Source organism: Rhinopithecus roxellana, chromosome 15, assembly GCF_007565055.1.
Source record: "Rhinopithecus roxellana isolate Shanxi Qingling chromosome 15, ASM756505v1, whole genome shotgun sequence".
Taxonomy (NCBI): Eukaryota; Metazoa; Chordata; class Mammalia; order Primates; family Cercopithecidae; genus Rhinopithecus; species Rhinopithecus roxellana.
Genome location: NC_044563.1, coordinates 44,747,185 through 44,774,950, shown reverse-complemented (window position 1 = coordinate 44,774,950; position 27,766 = coordinate 44,747,185). Strand labels below are relative to the sequence as shown.

At 40.2% G+C, this 27,766-nt stretch overlaps 1 protein-coding gene across 4 annotated transcripts in view; it reads left to right on the top strand.

Moving 5' to 3' along the window:
• Positions 1-3,461: 3,461 nt before the first annotated feature.
• TMEM135 (transmembrane protein 135) overlaps positions 3,462-27,766 on the top strand; it is a 264,255-nt gene continuing 239,950 nt past the window's right edge. For 3 of the 4 annotated variants that reach the window (XM_010356031.2, XM_010356030.2, XM_030918487.1), the window contains exons 1-3: positions 3,462-3,805; positions 19,749-19,876; positions 23,919-24,011. In XM_010356031.2, the coding sequence (XP_010354333.1) occupies positions 3,665-3,805; positions 19,749-19,876; positions 23,919-24,011 (362 nt within the window). In that variant the 5' untranslated portion in view covers positions 3,462-3,664. The remainder of the gene's footprint in view (positions 3,806-19,748; positions 19,877-23,918; positions 24,012-27,766) is intronic. The other variant, XM_010356032.2, reaches the window with a different exon arrangement.

Below are 27,766 nucleotides of genomic sequence, written 5' to 3'. Positions count from 1 at the left end.
ACTTAATGGTGGCATGATGGGAAGGCTTTCTTTTAAAAAACAGCCTGCTGTATCTTATAATACCATATAAAGAATAAATTTACAAATGTAAGCTACTGGTTTACTGCATACTGCTCCATTTTGCATTTGTTTTGCATCCTAAAGCATAAATCATCTCCCCTGAGGATTTACCAATGCCTTCGTATTTTGGAATCTCCATAGCAGCACTAGAAAAGATAAGAGTGTCCTTTCTTTTGAACTTGGGAGTTTCCCTGAAATCACCTCATTTGCCACCCAAGTCATCAGCTTTGTCCCCTTTGGCACCATTCCATTTTTCTCAAATTTCTTTATGCTTCAAGTCTCCATTTAACAGTTAATTAGGACCAGGTGTGTTGGTGCACGCCTGTAATCCCAGCACTTTGGTGGGCTGAGCTGGGTGGACAGCTTGAGCCCAGGAGTTCAAGAGCAGTCTCGGTAACATAGGCAGACCCCATTTCTACAAATAATTTGAAAACATTAGCAAGGTGTGCTGGTGTACTTGTGGTCCCAGCTACTCAGGAGGCTGATTCAGGGGGATCTCCTGAGCCCAGGAGATATGGGCTGCTGTGAGCCATGATTGTGCCACTGTACTTCAGCCTGGGCAGCAGAGACCACGTCTCGAAACAAACAAAAAACAGTTAACTAAAAGAAACCACCTGGTTTTAACTGTAATTTTAAATTTTCCTTATTTATTAATGTGTAATTGCTGGGTCCACATAGTAAACATATTGTTTATTATCAGGCATGCAAACTGCATTGTGCTATTACATTCAGAAGCAACTGAGAGTTAACAATTTTTTTTTTTTTTTGAGACGGAGTCTTGTTCTGTTGCCCAGGTTGGAGTGAAGTGGTGCCATCTTGGCTTACTGCAACCTCTGCCTCCCAGGTTCAAGTGAGTCTCCTGTCAGAGCCTCCTGAGTAGCTGGGATTACAGGCGTCCACCACCATGCCTGACTACTTTTTGTATTTTTAGTAGAGATGGGGTTTCACCATAGGCCAGGCTGGTGGCTTTCACCGAGGCCAGACCTCGGGTGATCCACCAAGCTCAGCCTCCCAAAGTGCTGGGATTACAGGCGTCAGCCACCGTGCCCAGTTCATATTAATTGTTTGATGAATAAGATGTTATTTGTGTACTATTGTATATCTTAACATGATATTTTTTGTTAATATTTGATACTGTATTTTAAATACTTGTTAAGAATTTTTTGGTTGATATGTAATGCATTTTATTTTTTCCCATTTAAAACTAAGTTGCTATTTAGCATTTTCTTGTGGACGGATCATAGATTTTCAGGAATGAATTAATGAAAAAAATAAGCCTGCAATGGTATTTCTGTAATTTTTTGGATAAGTTTATGCTGTGTTTTTGATCTTCTTAGTTTCTGAATTGGAGATTTGAAAAAAATTGTGATTATCTTGTTCCTATTCTACCATTGTATATTGGATGTGTTGAGGGGGAGGATAACTTTAACATGAGATCTGCATCTGGTCCTGAGGAATATTCTGGACTTTGGCTAGGATTCAGCAACTGGATGGGATTTTAGGTTGTCTTCCTTGGAAAAGGGAAGGTATATCTATCTGTAGAAAGAATGATGTGCCTGGATATTTGGGTAGCCAGAGACATACAACTACGGCAGACACTGCTAGTTGCCTCTAATATCTGTTTTTTTTCCATTTTGCTCAGTAATAAAACCTCAAATGTTAGCTGGGTATTTGTCCAATTAGTTAAAAAAGATTGTATTTGCCATCCTCTCTTGCAATGAAATGTGGCCATGTGATCAAGCTTTGTCCAAGGAACTAAGTTGCAGTAGTTTGTATGGATCTTTTGAGAAGTTTTCTTAAAAAGAGGAAGTATACCCTTCTCTCCCCCGATCCCCCCCTCTTTTTTAGAGAGGGAGTCTCTCTCTCTCACCCAGGCTGGAGTGCAGTGGTGTGATCTTGGCCCACTGCAACCTCTGCCTCCTGGGTTCAAGCGATTCTCCTGCCTCAGCCCCTGAGTAGCTAGGATTACAGGAGCGCGTTACCACTTCCAGCAAATTTTTGTATTTTTAGTAGAGACGGGGTTTCACCATGTTGGCCAGGCTGGTCTCAAACTCCTGACCTCAAGTGATCCGCCCACCTCAGCCTCTCAAAGTACTAGGATTACAGGTGTGAGCCACCATGCCTGGCCTCTCTTCCCCTTTTGCTGGTCTTCCTGGCTAGCATGTTGTTGTCATGTTAGGTGACAGTTATTTTCTAAGTCAGGGTGGAAATCACAGGTAGCAGATGGCATAGCAAACTGTCACAAAGAGGCTGGGATTCCCTAATTGTTATGGAGCCACCATTTTATTCTAGGACTGCCTACCTTTACCTGAGAGAAAGAAACTTAGCTTTTTGCCATTGTTGTTTTGGGCTTTTCATCTGAGTATTTCTCTTTTATTTTGTTTAGACAACTACACCTATCTGATATTATCTTGTTCAGTTTTCTTTCTTATTTGCTGTCTTCTCCCTCTGGAATGCTAGTTTCGTGAAAATAAATACCTTGTCCTGTCTCTTGTTTCTGTTTGTTTCCTTAGCACGGTGCCTGGAAAATAGTAATGACTCAGTAAATATTTGTAGATGAATGAATGAAGACTAGGAGATTAGAATGGAATTCTTCTAAAGGTAGTTCGTTTCTGCTTTAAGAGACTATGGAATTTAGAATTCCAAAGAAACTGGTAGGTTTGTTATATGCGAGGAAGTTGACTGAGGGGTTATATGACTCAAGCAACACACGACCCTTGTCTTGCTAATTGTTGGCCAAGCTCCCTACCCAGGTCTGCGTTCTAACACAGGACTGCCGCCTCTACTGTGTATGGTGTTTGGTTGATAAGCACCTATCAAGGATTCTGTAGATAGTATTGCTCCGTGGCGTAAGGTTTGGACAGGATGACCTATTGCCCTGCCCCACACAAGGCTGAGGTATGAGCCTTCCCAGGTACCACAGAGCTTGGAAAACCCAGCACCTGGGGGCAGTTGAGTTGCAACTAGCGGGCAGCCCTAGCTGTTTATTACCTGGGGCTCTCGGGAAGGCGAACTCCTAGTGCTGGGGAGGACGTTTGTCCCAGGCATTCCTCTGGCAACCCTCTTCCTCCACCAGCTCCCAACAAAGACATTTAATCCCTTTCTTCCACTCCCCTCCGCTCTACTTGGCTTGGCGTTGGAAGCTGAAGCACAATTTGACCCAAGCTACCTCCTACTGAGCACCTGCCAGAGCGCTCGCGTCCCGGAGCCGGGCACGGCATTGCGGGGGTGGGGAGGCGGCGCGTCCCCGAGCTGCGCTCCCTCGCGTACAGCCTCGGCTTTGGGGGCGAAGATCCTCTCCACCTCCGCTCACCCAGCTGCGCCGGCGCGCGGGAGCGCGCCCCAGCGGAGGGCCCCTTGAGGGAGCGCGCACGCGCCGCCTCTCTCCGCCTCCCGGTGCACGTCCCGCCCCCTTAAGCTGCGATACGCCGAGCGTTCAACATCCGAGGACTTTGGCCCAGAGTAACCCCGCTCTCGTGACCTTTCACCTCCATTCCGCACCTCCGGCTGCTGGCCGGGCAAGAGGCTGGCGGCTGGGCTCTCGCGCCCCTCCCTGCAGGGCGCAGGCTCTCCTCCTCCCGTCTCCTCCGCGCTGTTCCTCGTCATGGCGGCCCTCAGCAAGTCCATCCCTCATAACTGCTATGAGATTGGCCACACTTGGCACCCTTCCTGCCGGGTCTCCTTCCTGCAGATCACCGGGGGCGCCCTGGAGGAGTCCCTGAAGATCTATGCTCCTCTGTACTTGGTGAGACCCGTCACCCCTCCCGCAGGGCGAGTTTAATGTGGAGGATGGGCCGGGGGCTGCAGTTGGTGCTCCCGAGGGGCTCTGGGGGACTTGCCTTGTGTCGGGCTCTTTTTTGGAGGGGTCGGAGTGTTTTGGGGGGCGGGTGGGGGGACGGCGGAGGTCGCTTGGGGAGGATATACCAATTCCTGCAAGGGAGAAGGAGGAGGGGAATTAGAGGTTGAGCTGTCATCTGAATGCCTGTTGCTAGGAAGAGGATGGGCTCCCAACTTTTAGAATTAAGTTTAGGACACTTAAAAACGTTAATTCAAAGACCAGCGTTATTTTCTTCCGGGCTGCCTTGTGATGGATGGAGAGGTATTTGTAGGTCAGCGAGGCTATGAGAAGGACCTGCAAGCTTTCCATATCTAGTTTCCCCTGTTTTATTTTGCCTTTTTTTTTTTTTTTTTTTGAATGAAGAAGGCATATTTGAGCCTAAGTCCCTGTGGCCTCAGATCTTGACTCAGTTTTGAGATGGTAGGATTGTGATTTGGGGTTTTGCAAGTGTTTTTGCAAGTTCACAGAACAGACTCCTGGGTTGAGATTGTGTGTGGTGATTTAAAGGGTGATGCCAGTCTTTCAGTGAGTGAACTTGGTTAGGACATCTGACTTTGTGTCACCTAGGACCTTTTACACAGCTTTACATATAGGGCAATTAATAGGAAATATTTGGCAATATGTATATGTAACACTGAGGACTATTAAAGATGCTCTTCAATGTTCTTGCCAAAATCTTTTTTTCAATAACCTTATCCTTGATATTAAAGATTTAGTATTACTTTGGCCATTGAAGTGCATTGTCTCATTTTCTTGCCTTACAGAGTTTGTGTCCTAAGAAGACAGATCATATTTTTTGTATGTCTTCTAAGAATTTCGATATTCAGCAGATGATCAATTATTATTTCTTATTGAAGTAATTTAGATTTATACCCTAATGTTCCTGAAAGTGTGTCATGGCTGTATCTGTAGTACTTCTTAAAAAGTCTGATTATGTATTTCAGAGATAACACAGGAGAAGGTGGTGACTTTGTCTGAGGTTGCAGGCATCCGTTTCATTTTTATTGTATAGACTGGTGCTTCTCAAATTTTCATGTATGTTGGGAATCCTCTGAGGATTATGTTAAAATGGGGGTTCTAATTCATTGGGTCCTGGTGGGCCCTGAACCTCTGCTTTCCTAACAAACTCGTGGTAATGCTGATGGTGGGGGCTGCACTTTGAATAATAAAGATCTGGAGTAGAGGCCAATAATTATTATTGGAGCTGGAAATTTTTTCCTCGATTTTCTTTGGCAAAGATTCGTGTTTATCTGCTTTTCCACATTCACCGTGGCCAGTCTATGTCTCAGATTTTTTCTTTTTCTTTTTGGATACAGGGTCTTGTTGCATTGCCATTCTGGCTGGAGTGCAGTGGTGCAACCACAGCTCAATGCGTAAGGCCCAGATCTGTAAAAAATAAAACATCTACAAACATTATTGAGCTCTTGATACACAACTATACAAAAGATTGTTCCTGCCCTCAGAGGATTATGATATAGGTGGAAAGAGAGTTTATGCTGTCTACTTCTCCCTTTGAAAATCCATAGCACTTTTCGTTCATTAATTCATTCACTTAACAAATATTTGTTGAATGCCTGATACTTGTTATATCAATAGCTTAGACAATTTATGGATTATAGTCTATGATAGGGAAGTTCAGGGCAGCAACAGGAACATAGGTTCTCCTATTCCTACTCCAACAAGGTAGGTTGGGGGTGTTCAGGAAAGGAGTTGTGTTTTACTACTGTATCTCCAACAAGATTAAGTACTTATTGAGGATAAATTTTCCATCTCATGTGGCCTTGTACCCTTACATCTGTGTATTTGCAAATTTGGGTTGCTACTCATCAGTAGTTGTGAAATAAAATTAGTGGGAACTGAATAGCATTTTATTTTATATTAAGTGAAATGGAAGAAAATAAAAAATGTTAAAACACATTGCGCATACTAAGGATAAGCATTATTTCGTGACAGTTTTGTTTCAGTTATCCATGTAGGTGTGGGTGGTGCTGCTTGGAGCACATAGCTGTTTTCTTTGTAAGTGTTGGATAGTTGACTAAATGTATACCCCCATGTACTAAGATGCAAGGTGGTGTGGTGGAAAGAAATTGAGCTTTAAAAAGGGATCAGGTGGGGTGCGGTGGCTCACACCTATAATCCCAGCACTTTGGGAGCCCAAGGCATGTGGATCACCTGAGGTCAGGAGTTTGAGACCAGCCAACTTGACCAATGTGGTGAAACCCCATCTATACTAAAAATATAAAATTAGCTGGGCGTGGTGGCACATGCCTATAATCCCAGCTACTTGGGAGGCTGAGGCAGGAGAATCGCTTGAATCTGGAGGCGGAGGTTATAGTGAGCTGAGATCGTGTCATTTTACTCCAGCCTGGGAAACAAGAGCAAAACTCCGTCACAAAACAAAAACAAAACAAAACAAAAAATGGGATCGGGGTATCAGGATTTGAATCTCAGCTCTTCATTTACCAGCTGTTTGACTTTGTATATGTTACTTTATCTTTCTTTTTGAGAATTATATGAAATAGTGCATTGATGATGTATCACATATTTTCTAGTTTATCATAGGTTTTGAATAGTTATGCATATTTTTCTTCCTCCCTTCTCTGGTGGCACTTAAGAGTGAAGTTCATGGAAGATGGGTAGGGGAAGCCTCTTGAAGTAAGTGGTCCTTGATTTGTGCCTTGAGTATAAGGCTGTACAGACATTGATTCATGCAGTAGATATTTATAGCATACCTATTCTTAATGGAGAGGAGGGAGGATAATGTAAACTGAGGCAGAAAACTAAGTGGTTTTATAAGAGAAGCAATGCATATATTGTCTATAACAGAACGTTTGCATGCAGAAGTTGTGAGTGATAACAACTTATGTTTATTATGTGCTTAGTCCTTTATCTTTTTTAACCCTTACACAAATCCAACTTATTATCCCCATTTTATGGGTAAGACAACTGAAGGTTAGAGACATTAAGTGATTCACAAGATTTAGATCTAGTAAGGAAAAAGACAGGATTCAGTTCTCATGGTTTTTTTTTTTTTTTTTTTTTTTTTGACTGAAAGTCAGACTGAAGGACAGGCTAAAGGAACCATTGAGGGTTTTTTCGTGTGCATGCTATTGAGTTTTTTTTTTTTGAACAAAGGGGTTATAAGTACAAAATAATGCTTTCAGATGCTAAATATGGTAACACTGGGAAGACTAGATAGGAAAGATGTTTGAGAAATTGGTGCAGTAGATTCACTAAGTGGTAGTAAGAGTCAGAACTCCTGTGGAATCTCACCCTGCAATTTACTATCAATAGGAACTTTAGAAAAATTATTGAATTGCGTGGAGCCTTAGTCTCCTTGCTTTGCAGAAGATGATTGTACCCATTTTTTAAGGTCTGTTGTGAGGAGTTAAATAGGCTAATAGTGCATTAGTTATGATCTGTGTCTCCATCTCCAGTTAAAGCAGTGGTATGTGTTTAGACTCGTGTAGTACCTCATTAAATGCTTAATATGTGTCTAAATGAGTGAAGGTATGAATGAATGAACTCATGAATAGTGCAGGAGCGAAGAGGTATTTGGCAGGTCTGCCAGAGAAAATGAAAAGGCAGTTCTAGAGGCGTTTTGCAGGCAGAAAGAACAGGACTTAGAGACCAAGGATACTGGGGCAGTGTGAGGACTTGTTTATACTTCTAGGCTGTCAAGTCAGATTGTTGCAGTTGCCATTATTGCTAGAAATGGAGAAGCTCCAAAGGCAAGCTGGTGTAGGGACCAATGGAGAGCTTTCCCCTTGGCCCTCTGAAGGTTCACCAAAAATCACTGACAGGAGGCAGATGGATTAATAGGAGAAAGGGCATGTACCAATTTATTTAACATGTATGTCAGAATGAAGACCCCAAAATACAGGGGAAATTATCTGTTTTTATGCTTACGTTCAACAAAGTATAGACAGCTATGTAGAAATGTGATTGGACAATAATGCTAATGCTAATAGACTGATTGGGGAAGCAAGGCCTGTCTGTCTAGATTCTTCTTGGCCTCTTTGAGCATTCATTCTTTTCTTTTGGGTATGGGGCAGGACCCTCTCTGGAATGGGGGCTTATGACTTACAGTCAAACAAGGTAGGTCAGATAGTTTCTTTATGGCCAGTTTTTACATGGAAAGGCGAAGGGAAAGTTAGTATGATATTTTAAGATTTTCTGGCTGGTTTTGGGGAAAATAGGTTCTGGTTTTTATGACCTGCCTTGGGGAAAATTCTAGTTTCTAAGGCTAGCTCACGGGAGAATGGGACTGGGAGACAGGAGAGCAGGAGAAGGTCAGGAAAAAAATTCTGCTTCTAAGGCTGCTTCTGAGGCCTTCATTTTGGGGTATTGTATTCTGAGTCCCAACATGAAGGAAGATTTTTTATCAAGAGTGTTTTCTGGAGCCTATAAAATGGGTCTTATATATCTGCTTTTCACTGGAAACATTACGTGATAATGTAATGTAAAAATCATTTAGTTATTGAATAGAAAGATAAAGTGAGCCCCTTATTTACACCCCTGTAAAATAGGTCTCAAGCAAAAATCAAAGGGGGATTATGCACAGATTTACAATTCCATGGTCTCCAAAGCTCTTGATTTCTGGGGAATATCTTAAATTATACAACCAGCCAGATTGTAAAAAAAAAAAAGTGTATTTCTGTGGAATACATAAAAGATAACTCTTGTTTTATGAGTTATGACTTCGAGAAAAAAATTCGTGCCTCAATTTGTGCGTAAGCAATATATATATATGGATACTTTCTTTTATTGATTATGAAAAGACGATGTGGATTGAAAGGCTGGAACACAGACTTATGTTGTATAAATCTATCTGTATAAGCTTTGGAAGTAAAAAAGTAAAAAATGTGGTAAGACCTTGACAATAGATTGATCATTTATTTATTATCTTATTAGTTATTGAGTACTTAGGTGATAGGCCGGTGATGGGTGGTAATTAGGGAAGGGGAGTTAATTGAAGTGATGGTTTAACAAAGAACTAAATAAAATAGTTTTAAGAAAGTCTTTTGAAAGTGTCAGTATAATTTCTTACATTACAGTTACTTCCATTACTTTTATAGTATAGTGAATGAGAATTATGTTTTCATCCCCAACAACTTAAACTGGGCACATAGAATGCCTAATAGTGGTTGATGGTTTGATGATTAAGGGTCTTATAATATTTTAGATTTATTATTCTTCCATTATCGTAATATAGTACATAATACAGTACTGTACTAAAGACTTAATTCAAGTCTCTATTGACCGTAGGTTAAACTTTTAAATTGCCTTTTAATTGATCACTAATCTTAGTTTTCTTTCTACTCATTGATATGCTCTTAAGCAATGTTGTGATTGAGGTTTGTGTATTTTTTCCTTCAGGTAATAGGAAATGAATCTGTTTTATCTTTGGATACTAGGAATATAGTTAATAAGTATTTGTTAGTGACCCTGAATAATTAATGAGTCAAGTTAGTATGGTGAATTGATCTTACATACTATATGTGAGGCTCTGTCTTCCTCATAATTATACTTGAGGGGAATCAATAATTGAAATAAAGAAGATTTTAACTAACTTGGCTCATAGGAGTATTGAAAAATATTTAGTGGCTGGGTGGGTTGGCTTACGCCTGTAATACCAGCACTTTGGGAGGCCAAGCTGGGCGGATCACCTGAGGTCAGGAGTTCGAGACCAGTCTGGCCAACATGGTGAAACCCCATCTCTACTAAAAATACAAAAATTAGCTGGGCATGGTGGCATGTGCCTGTAGTCCCAGCTACTAGGGAGGCTGAGGCAGGAGAATCACTGGAACCTGGAGGCGGAGATTGCAATGACCCTAGATTGCGCCACTGGACTCCAGCCTGGCGACAGAGCGAGAGTCCGTCTCAAAAAAAAAAAAAAAGGAAATGGACCTTAAATGGACCTAAAATAATTTATATGTGAAAGAAGAGTATTAAGGAAGAGTGCTAAATCAAGTATCATCAAATTTGAGCATGTTCCTTTTGTAAGAATGCTGAATTTTTTCCACTTACTGTCATTTATTTTGTATAGCCTTTTGACTCATTGGATTTGTCAGGTTGCTTTGGTTTCTTGATTCTTACTTGATCTTGGGGGTTTGGATTGTGATTAATCCACTTTGGGAGTTTCCTTGAAAGATTCTGCACCTCTTGGCAGTGATGAAGGAAGGCTTGTTCTGATTAGCTTCAATTTTTAAACCTTGAAGGAAATACACACGGGACCATTTTTTTTTTCAGACCCGCATGTCAGAAACTCGCAAGCATAGGAGACACTGAATTAACCAGAACCAGTCGAATTTCACTGTGCCCCTAGCTGCATTTAGAGCCTGTGGAGTGTAATATAACTGTATTTACTCTGAATCTTCATTTCCTTTCACTGTCTCTTTTCTACCTTTATTTCATTCATCAAATATTACATGAGAGTAAGCAATACTGGAGTGAGGGGAACATGGAGGTTAACAGTGAAGGGGGAAGATAAACTTAAAATAAATGCACACAAAATTATCTGTGATAAGTGCTATTAAGAAGACATACGGAGTGTTACTAGGCTGTTTACAAGAGGATCCATTCTAGTGTAGAGGGTTTGGGAAGCCTTTCCTAAGGAAGTGACATGGTGATTATATGAATATATATAACGTGAACATATATTAGGTTTAACATTTATGACACAAAAACCAAATTTTAACATGAGGAAATCAAGAGAAATAAGAAGCCATTGCTTTATAGAAAAAGAGTTTATTTGATAATTTCACGAATCCAGTACCCTGGTCAAGAATTTGGCCTTTGCTTACCTTGAAGTCAAAGGCAGTAAGAAAACTTTATTGCTGCCAGGCACGGTGACTCATGCCTGTAATCCCAGCACTTTGGGAGGCTGAGGAGGGCAGATCACGAGGTCAGGAGATTGAGACCATCCTGGCCAACATGGTGAAATGCCATCTCAAATACAAAAAATTAGCTGGGCATGGTGGCGGGCACCTGTAGTTCCAGCTACTTGGGAGGCTGAGGAAGGAGGATGTTGTGAACCCAGGAGGCCTCGGAGCTTGCAGTGAGCCGAGATCGCGCCACTGCACTCTAGTCTGGGTGACAAAGCGAGACTCTGTCTCAAAAAAAAAAAAAAAAAAAAACTTTACTGCCTACAAATACCTCGATTAACAAATGCTCTGAAACTGAACCAACCTTCTAATAAAATCTGTTTTAAATTATAGTAGTCAGAAATTTTTAATTACAAATGTTAGAAAAACTATTTGAATAACTTCTATTTGTCTTACTTACCCCATTTAAGGGTAAGTTGAGATTGTTTTAGACAAAACTGTGAAGTCTGAGAAGTTAACCATCTTTTTTTAATTTTTATTTTTTTGAGATGGAGTTTCGCTCTTGTTGCCTAGGCTGGAGTGCAGTAGCACAATCTCAGCTCATGCCAACCTCCACCTCCTGGGTTCAAGTGATTCTCCTGCCTCAGCCTCCTGTGTAGCTGGGACTACAAGTGTGTGTCACCGTGCTTGGCTAATTTTGTATTTTTAGTAGAGATGGGGTTTCACCATGTTGGTTAGGCTGATCTTGAACTCCTGACCTCAAGTGATCCACCCGCCTCTGTTATAGGAAAGGGATCCTGATTTAGACCCCAAGAGAGGGTTCTTGGATTTCGCACAAGAAAGAATTCAGGGTGAGTCCGCAGTGCAAAGCAAAAGCAAGTTTATTAAGAAAGTAAAGTGGTGAAAGGACAGCTACTCCATAGACAGAGTAGGACATTCCTCAAAGTTAGATGAGGAACGCATCCACCCTAGGTACAATGCCTGTATATATGGGGAGATGTGCACTGCTACAAGCGTTTGTGTTGTGATAAAGGATTAATTTTCTTAGTTACTATATTTTGCAAGAATTGATATTATTGTTAAAGCAAAATTAGGAATGCCTTTGTTCTTCAGATATTGGGATATGTGGACACTCCCAAGTCTGGGTCTGTTTTTGTAAATGTTATTAATTTGTTCCTTTAACCGTAAATATCTAGAGGCTAGGAATGCCTAATTTTCTGAGAATGCAGCCCAGCAGGTCTCAGCCTTATTTTCCTAGCCCTCATTCAAAATGGAGTCTCTCTGGCTCGAGCGCCTCTAACACCTCTGCCTCCCAAAGAGCTGGCATTACAGGTGTGAGCCACTGCACCCGGGCAAGCATCTTTTTAAAGCTTTCTTTTTCTGTGCTCTTTTCTCTTTTTCCCATGGTTAAATTTCATGATTAGATTTCTTTTCTGGTTCAGGTAGGTGGTTAGGGTTACCCTATCAAAGAATAATAAAGGATTTTATATACATCAAATGGTTGACAGACTAATTATTAGACTTTAATATGAATGAGTTGAAGTGCAGCTTAAACCTTTTAATGTTGGCTTTATCTTCTTTTTAATGGAATTTATGTATCAACAAATACTGAGACAGTTGTTATTTTTTAGTCAAGATAGTTACTGTTATCTGTGATTTCTTCTCTTTCTCAAATCATCCTTACTTCCAGGGCTTAAACTCTTAGTGTTCATGTGTTCTGTTTAAAGGATTCAATTCATTACCCAATATTCACCCAATTTATCACCCAGTATTCTTATTGTAGAGACTGCAACATATATATATACTTTCTGTTTTTCATCTGAATATTGTTGTTCAATTAGAAATATATTAGGTTTTTTCCCATTATTTAAAGTATTTCACATTAGAGTCCATGATATTTGTGCTTAAGTATGCAGAAGATGGCAGGGTATGAAAGAGTGTTTAGGTTTAAAGTTGTGGTGCTGCATGTGAGTTACATCACTGAAAGTTGAAGTGACAGGTGTGTGTTTTCAAGACTTTCTCTATATTACAAAAATATTGGTATTACTCAGTTTTTTTTTTTTTTTTTTTTTTTTTTTTTTTTTTTTTTTTTTGAGACGAAGTCTTGCTCTATCGCCCAGGCTGGAGTGCAGTGGCATGATCTCGGCTCACTGCAAGCTCCACCCCCCCGGGTTCATGCCATTCTCCTGCCTCAGCCTCCCCAGTAACTGCGACTACAGGCGCTCGCCACCATGCCCGGCTAATTTTTTGTATTTTTAGTAGAGACGGGATTTCACCGTGTTAGCCAGGATGGTCTCGATCTCCTGACCTTGTGATTCGTCTGCCTTGGCCTCCCAAAGTGCTGGAATTACAGGCGTGAGGCACCGCACCCAGTCGGTGTTACTCAGTTTTGAACATGAGTATAATATATGCAGGGCTCAATCTGAGTCTTGTTCCTGATCACATTTTGTTTCAGTGTTGTAACTTAAGTATATTTTTATGTTTATCTTGAAAGCCTATCTCAACTTTTATGTAAAAAATTGAAAATGTAGGAGAGGAAGGCTATTACAGGTAAGGTATGTAAGGCTTAATGGTCATCGCTAAAGTTTGATGGTATGATTTTCATTATAGGGAGGCTTTACAATATAATCATGGAAAACTTTTGAAGATTGCTTGTATCTTCCCACATATATTATTAACAAGTTGCCCCAGTTTTTTGGCTTGTTTTGTTTTTAATAAGCTGGTTCTTGTATCTTTTGGGGGCAGCATGGTGTCATGCACTGGTTGTGAGTTACAAGATCTGAGTTTTTGTTTTGCTTCGCGATTTGTGATGCAATTTCTTCATTTATAAATAGAAGAGAATCCTGCCTTAACAACTTCATGGCTTGCTGTGGGAATTATGAGAGACAGTGCATATATAAAAACTTTAAAAACTGTAAGAAGATAGGTAAATATTGGTCTATGATACTTGGTTTCTTGTCATTTTGTTTGGGATATTTATATTTGGCTTTCGTAGCTAATAATTCTAACCTTAAAAATAAAGATGTTGGAAGCAATTGAGATTTAGCTTATTAGAGTTCTTCAGAGAAACAGAAGCCTCTGTGTGTGTGTGTGTGTGTGTGTGTGTGTGTGTATAAAATAAAGAATTGGCTCACAATTTTGGAGGCTTCATAAGTGCCAAGATCTGCAGTTGGCATGCTGGAGACCCAGAGAGCCAACGTGTAATTCCAGTGTTAGTCCAAAGACCTGAGTACTAGAAGAGACAATGGTGTAAGTTCCAGTCTGAAAGCCAGCAGGCTGTAGACCCAAGAAGAACTGGTGTTTCAGTCAAGTATGAAGGCAGGAAAATACCAGTGTCCTAGCTCAATAAATCAGACAGGAGGAGGAGTTTGGTTTTTTGTTCTTTTCAAGTCTTCAACCTAGGGGATGAAGCCTACTCACATTAGGAAGGGCAGTCTGTTTTTCACAGTCTACTGATTCAAATGTTAATCTCACCTAGGAGCACCCTCATAGACATACGCAGAATAATCATTTGACCAAATGTCTAGGCATTCCTTGGCCCAGGCAGGTTAATGCATAAAATTAAACATGGTATATAGGAAAATTTGTTTGTCAAAACAAATAATTCTACCTCCTTTATTATGCTATTTTTTTTTTTTTTTGACAGTCTTGCTCTGTCACCCAGGTTGGAGTGTAGTGAGTGACGTGATCTTGGCTCGCTGCAACCTCTGTCTCCTGGGTTCAGGTGATCCTCCTGCCTCAGCCTCCTGAGTTGCTAGAGTTACAGGTGTGTGCCACCACACTCAGGTAATTTTTTGTATTTTTAGTAAAGACAGGGTTTCGCTTTGTTGGCCAGACTGGTCTTGAACTCCTGGTCTCATGTGATCTACCTGCCTTGGCCTATGATAAATAATTGTTAAAAACAAGGTCTTATTTTTAAAAGCATTTTGAAAATTTTTATTTAAAATTTTTTAAAAAAACTTAATTAATTAATTATTTTTGTAATGAAGTCTTACTCTGTCACCCAGGCTGGAACGCAGTGGTGTGATCTCAGCTCACTGCAACCTCGGCCTTCTGGATTCAAGCGATTCTCTTGCCTCAGCCTCCCGAGTAGCTGAGATTGCAGGTGCCCACCATCATGACTGGCTATTTTTTGTATTTTTATAGAAACGGGGCTTCACCATGTTGGGCAGGCTGGTCTTGAACTCCTGACCTCAGGTGATCCACCTGCCTCGGCCTCCCAAAGTGCTGATGTCAGCCACCGCACCCAGCCCAAAAATTTTTAGAAAAAAATTACAGGAGGTCTTCTGGCTATGGATGAATATCCTACTTTAGTTCTGTTGTTTGAAGATCTTATTTATTTATTTATTTATTTTTTTATTGAGACGGAGTCTTGCTCTGTTGCCCAGGCTGGAGTGCAGTGGCGTGATCGTGGCTCACTGCAGTCTCTGCCTCCCAGATCTTGGCTCACTGCAGTCTCTGCCTCCCAGGTTCAAGTGATTCTCCTGCGATTCTCCTGCCTCAGCCTCACGAGTAGCTGGGATTTACAGGCGTGTGCCACCAGGCCTGGCTAATTTTTGTATTTTTAGTAGAGACAAGGTTTTGCCATGTTGTCTGAGCTGGTCTCAAACTCCTGACCTCAAGTGATCCACCCGCCTCAGCCTCCCAAAGTTCTGGGATCATAGGCATGAACCACCATACCTGGCCTTTCCCAGATATTCTGATTATCAGAGATGGAAATCTCTTCTTAACACTTAATAAAGCAAACCTGCACTACACAAAAAGGAATTGGGGTTGGATCAGGAAGCAATTCTGCAGAGTGAAGGAAACTAGCATTTTCAAAATGCCTACTATGTGCTGGTTACTCTGCTAAATACTTTATATTTGTTATCAGATTTATTAAAAAGTACCTATTAATAGATTTTGGGGCCGGGCGTGGTGGCTCATACCTGTAATCCCAGCATTTTGTGAGGCCAAGGCAGACGGATCATGAGGTCAGGAGTTTGAGACCAGCCTGGCTAATATGGTGAAACCCTGTCTCTGCTAAAAATGCAAAAATTAGTTGGGCATAGTGGTGCGTGCCTGTGATCTCAGTTGCTTGGGAGGCTGAGGCAGGAGAATCCTGCCCCTTGAACTCAAGAGGTGGAGGTTGCAGTGGGCCAAAATCGCGCCACTGCACTCCAGCCTTGGCAATGGAGCATTACTCTGAATTAAAAAAAAAAAAAAAAAAAGAAAACAAGAAAAAAAGTTTAGATTTTATAGATCTTGGACAAGGAAAAGGGTAAAGTTAATTGCACAGCTGGTGGTTGTCTAGTCTCTTCTATTGGAATTAATTCTTTTTATTTGCTAATTTAGTGTTGTGAATGTTGTGTTCCCATCTTCTTTCCTCTTTATTTTTTTGTAGACTGGAACTGTAGTTTCTAGCCCCTGAGTCATCATGGGTGCCTTATTTAGTCTTTCTGCAGGTTAGATCACCAAATTCCTGAATAGTCGGGTTATTTTTATATCTTAGTTGTAATTTCCCTATGTTTTTGTGTTTTTCTCTGAGAATAAGCAACTTGAACTTCTGTAGAAGCTATAAGTCACAGGTTTAAATTTATAACATGCAGTATGGATAAGTGATAATTCTCCTTATTTAGAATGTGTTTTGACTTCAACATCAATTGGTAGTTAAGAGCCACTTGCCTGACTTCAATCCCTGCTCTGCATCTATCAGTTAATGTCACCTTGAGTAACTTCATCTCTCTCTACTAACTTTTTCTTCTTCTTCCTTTTTTTTTTTGAGACAGAGTCTCCCTCTGTCGCCCAGGCTGGAGTGCAGTGGCGTGATCTCGGCTCACTGCAGATTCTGCCTCCCGGGGTCACGCCATTCTCCTACCTCAGCCTCTTGAGTAGCTGGGACTACAGGTGCCCACCACCATGCCTGGCTAATTTTTTTGTGTTTTCGGTAGAGACGAGGTTTCACCATGTTAGCCAAGGTGGTCTCGATCTCCTGACTTCGTGATCCACCCGCCTTGGCCTCCCAAAGTGCTGGGATTACAGGCGTGAGCTACCATGCCCGGGCTGTACTAACTTTTTCTTATCTCTAAAATGGGGATAATAAAATCATGCCCAATAAAATGAGGAGATTGAAATCTAAAGTGCGTCTAAACAAAGATTTTTCATAGAAATAGTTGTAGGTTAAAGATTGTTATGAAAATTAAATGAGTTGATATTTGTATGGTATATATGATGGTGCCTGGCACAAGTGCTATGTAAGCATTTTTAAAAATAAAATAAAAATTCTGGAACTAGCATATTAAAAATACATAAATTCATTATACTCTTTCCTTTAAGGCAGATGTTCTTACTCAATAAGGGGCACAATTTTACCTCCTAGGAAACATTTAACAATGTAGGCATTTTTGGTTATCACAGCTGGGGGGATTCTGTTGCCATTTAGAAAATAGAGAGCAGGGATGCTGCTAAACATCCTTCAATGCTTAGGACAGCCCTGCACAACAGATGATCTGGCCTAAAATGTCAATAGTGCCGAGGTTGAGAAACCCTACCTTAAAGAAATAATTTTTGCTAGAGATTACTCTAAGAAAGATTAAATACATACAACATAAAATTGACTCTTATGTGCAAACTATTTAATTTTCCAAAGAAACTAGATTTCTCACACTATCACACCCTTTAGAAATGTATTCTTCTAGAAGAGTTTAACGATCAAACTCGGAGGCTCACGATGACTGCTGATTTAGAGTTTGGTACTAGTTGGCTTTAACTAGCATTTTCCTAATGGCTAATGTGCTTATTTGCTGTCTGTTTATCCTCTTCTGTGAAATGTCTGGTCATATATTTTCCTATTTTCTAATTGGATTGTTTGCTTTTTTATTGTTGAGTTTTGGGACTTCTTTATATATTCTAGATACTAGTTCCTTATTAGATATGTGATTTGTTAAGTATTTTCTTCTATTCTGGAGCTTGCCTTTTTAATCCCCCAACAGGTCTTTAATAGAGAAAAAGTTTGAATTTTGATGGAAGTTCAGTTTATCCATTTTCTTTTTTATGAATTGTGCTTTTGGTGTCAAGTCTAAGAATGCATTGTCTGGCCTTGTATCCATAAGATTTGCTCTGTTTTTTCCCCCTAAAAGGTTTGTAGTTTTATGTTTCATATTTGTGCCCGTGATCCATTTTAAATTAATTTTTGCGTAAAGTGTGAGACTAGGTTGAGATTTAGTTTTTCTTTTCTTTTAACCTATCATTTACCACACTGCCATATTATAGCTTATTGTTTTTGTTTGTGTCTATTTCCCTATGGCGATTTTATGTTCCTTGAAGGAAAGGATTGGGTCTTATTCATCATTGTTTTTCCTGTGTATAACAGTTGAATTGAAGTAATAGATGGTCAGTTTCAGAGGCTTGAAGAGGGAGGGAGTAACAGAAGAATTGAGAAGATGCCATTAGATTTGTTGATCACTGACTTTAGGGAAAGTGTTATCTCTGGAAAGGTGGGGAATAGATGGAGAGTTTTATAGTCTTTCTGTTCTCAAGTTAGTTTTTCTCTTTCTTACACCCTCTTACTCCTTCCCTATTAGGTTCTAACCTTTTTTGATATATTGTTTCATTATGTTGGGGAAGTACTGTTTTCCATGACTAGTGAGGAATCTTATTATTCTTCCAAATTCAGCACATATGCCTTTCTCCATGAAATTCCTGCCTTCCCCTGTATTAAACTCACTCTGCTAAACTTCTGTGGTACTTTCTGTTATATTACTAACACTTAGTCAGTCCTCAGTATCTATATATCTTGCACATATTATGATTTATGTTGCTTTATTTCCTGGAATGCTCAATAAATACTTAGATTACATGTCTATCCATATGATTACTAAATTATTTCAGGACCTTTTTTGGTTTTAATCTAGAAATCTTCCTTTCATATTCAGAGTTCACCAAAAAAAAAAAAAAAAAAGGTTTTCAATCTAGATTTAAAAGCTAAGTCATGAAGACTGATAGGTTGATATATTTTTTTAAACACTCCTATGATAAATTTCTGCAGTCCTTTGTATTGGGACTTGTTCCTGTTTCTGTGTTCTGGTCACAGGTGATACTTATTGTGTTGTTACTAGATTCTTTTTTTTTTTTAATTTTTTTATTTTTTGAGACGGAGTCTCGCTCTTCGCTAGGCTGGAGTGCAATGTCGCGATCTTGGGTCACTGCAACCTCTGCCTCCCACGTTCAAGTGATTCTCCTGCCTCAGCCTCCCAAGTAGCTGGGACTACAGGCGCCCGCCACCACTCCCGGCTCATTTTTTGTATTTTTAGGAAAGAAGGGGTTTCACCATGTTGGCCAGGATGGTGTCGAACTCCAGACCTCGTGATCCACCTACCTCGGCCTCCCAAAGTGCTGGGATTACAGATGTAAGCCACTCTGCCCAGCCTAGATTCTTAATATTATTTTTTCAGGTCTTTTTTTTTAATGGGCTCCAGGAGACCAGAAATCATTATTTTTTAAATTTACTTTTTATATTTCTGTCTCTCTCTGTCTCTCTCTCTCTCTCTCTCTTGCGCACTATATATATATATGTATATATATATATATATATATGTATATATATATATATATATATTTTTTTTTTTTCCCCACACCGTAGTCAATTTGAATAACTGAATGAATTTCTCTGGTTTCTACTAGTGAAGTTCTCTAGTAGTAATAGGCTGGTAAAATCTGTAATATAGTCTTATTATAGCATCCAGTTTTTATTTGAATTGGAATTTTTTTCATTTAAAAGTATATTCCATTTTCAGTTTAAAACTGTTTTAAGGCATTACAAATATTTACCTCAACATATGGAGATTATTCAACATATGACCCATATAAATTCAGGTGTCTTCCTTTCTATCCTGAACATAGTATTTTTATAGGGGAACCAGTAAAATGCCAGCATTTTTACTTTAATTTTTAAATATATGCTTTTATTCAGTAGCTTCCACATATAAGCTAATTTAAGTGGGAAATGTTGGTTGGATTAAACAAAAAATCCTTTCTCTTTCCAGATTGCAGCAATTCTCCGGAAACGGAAATTAGACTATTATTTACACAAACTACTCCCTGAGATCCTACAATCTGCTTCATTTCTAACTGCTAATGGGGCCTTGTATATGGCTTTCTTTTGCATTTTAAGGTTGGTACTCATAATCACCATAGATATTAATATAGGTTCTGCTATTGAAATGGAAACAAGTATGTGTTTACATAAATGTTATGTGGGTTACTGTCCCTGCTCCCCCCACTTTTTTAATCTGTGAAGTGACATTTATGTCAATGAAAGCTTGTAAAACTAGGAACTATGAGCCTGTTGACCTCAAGATGTAATATAAACTTCAAATTATTGGTGTAATTATATAGCAAAAATGCTTTAAGATGTTATACATATTCTGAGGCCTGTTATATTTACCAAGTTGTTGAATAGGATTTCTTAGCTTTTCAATTTCATTGATAAGAAATTCAAGGCAACTGGCCGGGCGTGGTGGCTCAAGCCTGTAATCCTAGCACTTTGGGAGGCCGAGACGGGTGGATCACGAGGTCAGGAGATCGAGACCATCCTGGCTAACACGGTGAAACCCCGTCTCTACTAAAAAATACAAAAAACTAGCCGGGCGTGGTGGTGGGCACCTGTAGTCCCAGCTGCTCGGGAGGCTGAGGCAGGAGAATGGTGTGAACCTGGGAGGCGGAGCTTGCAGTGAGCTGAGATCCGGCCACTGCACTCCAGCCTGGGCGACAGAGCGAGACTCCATCTCAAAAAAAAAAAAAAAAAAAAAAAAAAAAAAAAAACAGAAATTCAAGGCAACTGTCTATGACATAGGTTAGGGCCACATGCAGTGAACAAACTTCAAAAGGACTATAACATACACATTTTTATTTATAAAACAGTAAGTTAACTCCTGGTATATTCTGTTGTTGGAACTTTTGGTCCTGATTCAGTCTTACATATATTACCTGTGCTGCATCTTTATACATTATAGAGATACAGATAGAATACAGTCTTTTGAGTGCTCCTACTTATTTGATACATTTATTAGCTATTCTTTTTTTTTCTGTTGATTGCTGAAAACTCACATTTTTTTCTTTCTTTCGTTTTTTTTTAATAGCTTCCTGTTAGTGTTGCACAAAGTAGTTGTGCAGGTATATTTTAACTGCGATTAAACTTACAATTTCCAAATGTCTTTTACAGATTTCTCCCTCAGATCATTATCAGATCATTAATATTTATAAACTTTTAGATTATGCAGAAAATAATTGATAAGGCTTTTATACTATTGAACAAATCATGCCTTTAAATTGACATGAAAATCTATGTAAGGAACTCTCTTTATCATGTGCTCTCTAGAAAGTTTCTATGACAGCTGTGCGCGGTGGCTCACAGCGGTAATCCCAGCACTTTGGGAGGTCGAGGCAGGTGGATCATGAGGTCAGCAGATCGAGACCATTCTGGCTAACACAGTGAAACCCCGTCTCTAGTGAAAATACAAAAAATTAGCTGGGCATGATGACGGGTGCCTGTAGTCCCAGCTACTTGGGAGGCTGAGGCAGGAGAATTGCTTGAACCCGCGAGGCCGAGGTTACAGTGAGCCAAGATCGCACCACACACTACAGGCTGGGCAACAGAGTGAGACTCTGTCTCAAAAAAAAAAAAAAAAAAAGAAAGTTTCTATAATTAGATTTTTTAAAAAATTGCAGTTAAGTATACCTTGCTATTGCAGCATCTTTCTTTGTGTTCTATGAACCTGTTTCGTTAAGTTGTAGAAGCATGTATCCTGAAGATACTAGGGGACCATAAGAACTCATGAGGTGGTTGAGGGTCAGGGTGGAATTGAAAATGTCACTTACATTTTGTTCCTAATTGGGTAGATGAGATGCTGTTACTTGAGGTAGGGAACTCAGAAGTTTGAGAAATTTGAGAAATACAGTGAGATCTGCTTTGGACATGTTGCTTTTTCTGGTGCCTATGGGACATCTATGTTGACATGTCCAATAGACATTTGAAATTTGAACTTAGAATATATTTAAGGTAACATCCATGTTCTCCCTATAACTGATTCGCTAAGTCAATTTTTCTTAAGATTTTACATTCAATAAGTTCTTTATGGATTTTATATTGGAGGGAAAACCACTCAGTCTTCACAGGTGGAAGGTTTCTGATGTCCATATCAAAAAATACCCAAGTTATATGTCCTCAATAGCTTTTCTAATCTTTTTAAATCTGAGCTTCAATTTAAGAAATTATTTCAGGCCAGGTACGGTGGCTCCCACCTGCTATCTCAACACTTTGGGAGGCCAAGATGGGAGGATTGCTTGAGGCTGGCAGTTCGAGGCCAGCCTGGGCAACATGGTAAGACTCTGCCTCTTAAAAAAAAATTAACCAGGTGCGGTAGTGTGCCTGTAGTCCCAGCTAACTCGGGAGGCTGAGGCAGGAGGATCCCTTGAACCCAGGAATTTTGGGCTACGGTGAACCATGATTGCAGCACTGCATGCCAGCCTGGGTGACAGGGCAAGACCTTGTCTCTAAAAAAAGAAAAATCTTGATTCTTATATATCTCTATATATAATTTTCATAATGTATAATTTAGCAATTTACCAACTTTGTCCAGATAATTTCTTGTAATTTTTACTTGCTACTTCTCCCTTTCTTAGGAACATATTGTTTTGAAAGGAAAAAAAAACTTCCTCATGTCTCCAAATGTTTTTTTTTCTCTTAAAAAACCCACAGTGGCTCACGCCTGTAATCCCAGCACTTTGGGAGGCCGAGGCTGAGGCGGGTGGATCATGAGGTCACGAGTTCAAGACCAGCCTGACCAGTATGGTGAAACCCTGTCTCTACTAAAAATAAAAAAAATTAGCTGGGTGTGGTGGCATGTGCCTGTAATCCCAGCTACTCAGGAGGCTGAGGCAGGAGAATTGCTTGAGCCTGGGAGGTGGAGGTTGCAGTGAGCCGAGATTGTGCCATTGCACTCCAGCCTGGGTGACAGAGTGAGACTCCGTCTCAAAAAAAAAAAAACAAAAAACAAAACCCAGGCAGGCCGGGCATGGTGGCTCACACCTGTAATCCCAGCACTTTGGGAGGCTGAGGCGGACAGATCACGAGGTCAGGAGTTCGAGACCAGCCTGGCCAATTTGGTGAAACCCCCATCTCTACTAAAAATACAAAAAATTAGCTAGGCGTGGTGGCAGGCGCCTGTAATCCCAGCTACATGGGAGGCTGAGGCAGGAGAATCACTTGAACCCAGGAAGCAGAGGTTCCAGTGAGCCAAGACCACACCACTGCACTCCAGCCTGGGCAACAGAGCATGACTCCATCTCAAAAAAAAAAAAAATCAAAACCAAAAACAAAACTCAGGCAACTACTGGTCATTTGTAATTTGTAATTTATGAGGCACTATGAGGATTCCTACTTTCAAGGAATATACTCTAGTAAATGAAAAATGACATACATAAAACTAAAATATGTAAAATGCTTTAGTAAATGCTGTAAGAAAAAGTTATCAAGGGTTGTGGAAGCAAAGAAGGGAAAACATTTATTGAATATCTACCATGTGTTGAAAAAATAGTCATAATAATAGTAATAACAGCTAACACTTTCTGAGTACTTGTTATGTGTCCTGCATGGTGCTGGGAAATGTCTCATATAGTTCTCTTAATGGCTCTATGAGATAGGTAATATTATTCTCATTTGGTAAATAAAAGAAACTGAGAAGCCAGAGGGTCTGCATAGCCAGCAGATTTGGATCCTGAATGAATGTAACCGGCTGTTATCAAAAGGAGTGTTACCCATTATTTGTTACTGTAGCAGCCTTAATGAGAGTTAGTGAGAGACTTAACTAAGGCAGGGGCAGTAGGTTGGAGAGGAATTTGAAAGATAAATTGCATCTGTAATAATTTAAAGGAATAATTTAATATGTGGGTAAGGGAAACAGAAAGTTAAAGATGACGTGTGTCAAACATAAGTGGATAGGTTGTTGTTGATGCTATTAACCCAGGAAAATAGAGGAGAGAGAACAAGTTCATGGGGATAGGAGAGAGATAAGAAGTTTGATTTTGAATATGTTTATTTTGAGGTACTGTGTTACATTTAAATAGAGGTTGGATAGAGAAGGGAAACTTCTATTCATAGTAACTGAAGTAACCAACTAGGAATTTCATACAAAAATTCCAAATTTGAATTTCAGGAAGATACTTGGAAAATTCTACTCATGGACTCCTGGCTTTGGTGCCGCTTTGCCAGCATCTTATGTGGCCATTCTCATTGAAAGAAAAAGCAGGTAAAATTTTATATATTTATTTAACAGAACTGATTACTTGTCCCCCACCCCAACCAGATTTTTTTTTTCCCTCAATTATCACTTACAGGGATGAGAAAAATTTCTAGATATATTTTTTTCAGTTCTGCAGATATTTGATTGAAAATTACTTTTATATTAATGTTTATATGTATTAATTTTATATTTATTGTCTGTAAAAATATAAAAATGGACATTATAGAGCAGTAATAGCCTCTGTTTACTAAAAGATGAGAGAGTTCTTTATGTGACCTAACTAAAATATGGCTATGCAAATTCTAGGCCAGGTGGCCCATTCCTGTAATCCCAGCCCTTTGGGAGACTGAGGCAGGTAGATGGCTTGAGCCTTGGAATTTGAGACCAGCCTGGCCAGCATTGCAAAACCCTGTCTCTCCAAAAAAAACTACAAAGAAAATTAGCTGGACTCACGTGATGATGTACTCATGTAGTCCCTGCTACTGGGGAAGCTGAGGTGGGAGGATCACGCGAGTCCCCAGAGGTCAAGACTTCAGTGAGCCGTGATCATGCCGCTGCACTTCAGTCTGGGCAACAGAGTGAGACTCCTGTCTCAAAAAGCAAGCAAATAAACAAACATATTATAATCAAAGATCTTTTCCATAGCCATAATAGCATTTCACACTTAAGAAAATAAACAAGGCCGGGCGCGGTGGCTCAAGCCTGTAATCCCAGCGCTTTGGGAGGCCGAGACGGGCGGATCACGAGGTCAGGAGATCGAGACCATCCTGGCTAACACGGTAAAACCCTGTCTCTACTAAAAAATACAAAAAACTAGCCGGCCGTGGCGGTGGGCTTCTGTAGTCCCAGCTACTCGGAGGCTGAGGCAGGAGAATGGCATAAACCCGGGAGGCGGAGCTTGCAGTGAGCTGAGAACCGGCCACTGCACTCTAGCCCGGGTGACAGAGCGAGACTCCGTCTCAAAAAAAAAAAAAGAAAATAAACAATAGTTTTTTGTTATCATCTAGATCTTTACTTTGCTTCAGGCTCATTGAGTGATCTCAAATCAATTATTATTATTATTATTAATTGATTTATTTTTCTGTGCTGGAGTCTTGCTCTGTTGCACAGGCTGGAGTGCAGTGTTGCGACTTCAGTCCACTACAACCTCCGCTTCCCAGGTTCAAGCAGTTCTCCTGTCTCCTGCCACCATGCCTGGCTAGTTTTTGTGTTTTTTTTTTAGTAGAGATAAGGTTTCACTGTGTTGACCAGGCTGGTCTCAAACTCTTGACCTTGTGATCCGTCCGCCTTGGTCTCTTCCAAAGTGCTGGAATTACAGACGTCGGCCACTGTGCCTGGCCCAGTTATTATTTTTAAGACACCTTGTGTTTTAAAAAAAATTTTTATAGTTATCAGCCTGAAATTTTCCATGTGAATAACTATGATTTCTATAAAATGTTGCAAACTTACATGAACTGTTCAGTCAGGTAAACAGTTAAAATTTAAAGGTTTTGCCATAAGAAAATACTTGCCATCTCATGAATAATTGTTTTTATTGCTGAGGAATTTATCCACCTTTGTCCCAGATAAATCAAAGAAGGATCATGTATCAAAACCACTTATGAAGATGCTTATTGTAGTCATTGGCCCTCTGGTAAGAATGTGAGTAATTCTCATCAGATAACCAAATATTAAACTACTGAAAGCCACTCTTTTTTTTTTTTTTGAGACAGAGTCTCACTCTGTTACACAGGCTGGGGTGCAGTGGCATGATCTCAGCTTACCACAGTCTCCACCTCCCGGATTCAAGCGATTCTCCTGCCTGAGCCTCCCGAGTAGCTGGGATTACAGGCACCCGCCACCATGCCCAGCTTATTTTGTATTTTTAGTGGAGATGGGGTTTCGCCATGTTGGCCAGGCTGGTCTCGAACTCCTGGCTTCAAGTGATCCACCCACCTCGGCCTCCCAAAGTGCGGGGATTACAGGCATGAGCCACTGCACTGGGCCATGAAGCCCCTCTTTTTTTTTTTTGAGATGGAGTCTCACTCTGTTGCTAGGCTGGAGTGCAGTGGTGCGAACTCAGCTCACTGCACCTACTCCCTGGTTAAGCAATTCTCCTGCTTCAACCTCCCGAGTAGCTGGGATTTCAGGCATGTGCCACCACGCCCAGCTAATTTTTGTATTTTTAGTAGAGACGGGGTTTCACTTGTTGGCCAGTATGGTCTTGATCTCCTGACCTCGTGATCCACCCACCTCGGCCTCCCAAAGTGCTGGGATTACAGGCGTGAGCCACCGCACCTGGCCCATGAAGCCACTCTTAATATATTTTTGTAAGTGTCATAGTATCTAAATTTTTGTGGTTCTCTGTTGGATTATATCAGTGACTATAATACTTATCCTTTTGGATTATTAGAATGACTAAAATCAAAGGATTGGTGGATGTTGTAACCTCAGCAAAATCAAGTCAGTAATTCCAGAAGCATAGGTTGCTCCACCTGAAAAGAGAGCACAGCATGATTATTGAAGCGTGGATTTTGGAGCTGTGCTATCTGGCTTAGGAGCCCAGCTCTGCCACTTACTGTGTGATATTCATTACTTGCAAAATGAAAATGGTGATAATCTATTTGTAGGATTGTTACTTTATTTTATTTTTTTGAGACGAGTTTCATTCTGTGGCCCAGACTGGAGTGCAATGGTACGATCTCAGCTCACTGCAACCTCTGCCTCCCAGGTTCAAGCGATTCTCCTGCCTCAGCTTCCCAAGTAGCTGGGATTACAGGTGCCTGCCACCATGCCTGGCTAATTTTTGTATTTTTGGTAAAAATGGGGTTTCACCATGCTGGCCAGCCTGGTCTTGAACTCTCAGACTCAAGAGATCTGCCTGCTTTGGCCTTCCAAAGTGCGGGGATTATAGACGTGAGCTACTGTGCCCAGGCTTATTTTATGTTTTTTGAGACAGAGTCTTACTCCATCACCCAGGCTGGAGTATAGTGGCTTGATCCTGGCTTACTGCAACCTCTGCTTCCTGGGTTCAAACAATTTTCCTGCCTCATTCTCCCAAGTGGCTGGAACCACAGGCGTGAACCACCATACCTGGCTAATTTTTGTAGTTTTAGTAGAGATGGAGTTTTGCCATGTTGGCCAGGCTGGTCTCAAACTCCCGACCTCAGGTGATCTGCCTGCCTTGGCTTCCCAAAGTTTTGGGATTACAGGCATGAGCCACAGTGCCTAGCCTGTAGGGTTGTTTAGATAATTAAGTGAATTAATATATGTTAAAATGCTTAGAACAGTGCCTGACACATAGTAAGAGTTATATATGTGTTAAGTATTATTTTTGGTTTTTTTGCCTGTAGGTAATGAGAGAGTTATTCTGGTGATGGTAACTTCCTAATCAATAAAAACTGTGTATATTGGTTTTGAAAAGATATTTTTGAAATATGTCATTTACATTAAACTAAAGATTCTCTAAATCAGCATAGCTATTATTTACTCATATTTAGCACTCAATAAGATAGTATTTTTGCAGTTATGTACCTACTTTTCCGTACAAACTGTTGAACACCTTTGTAATAATCAACTAGAGTCAATGGTATTAACATTTTGCCATTTTACTTTATTTGTATGTGAATATATGTGAATATATGTTTTTTCTATGTGTGTGAGCCATATGGAAACATGTTATAGACATCATGCCACTTTACTCCTGAGTACTTCAGCATGCATCTCTTAAAATAAGGATATTTTTCTATAGAATTACAATACTGTAATCACACACAAGACGA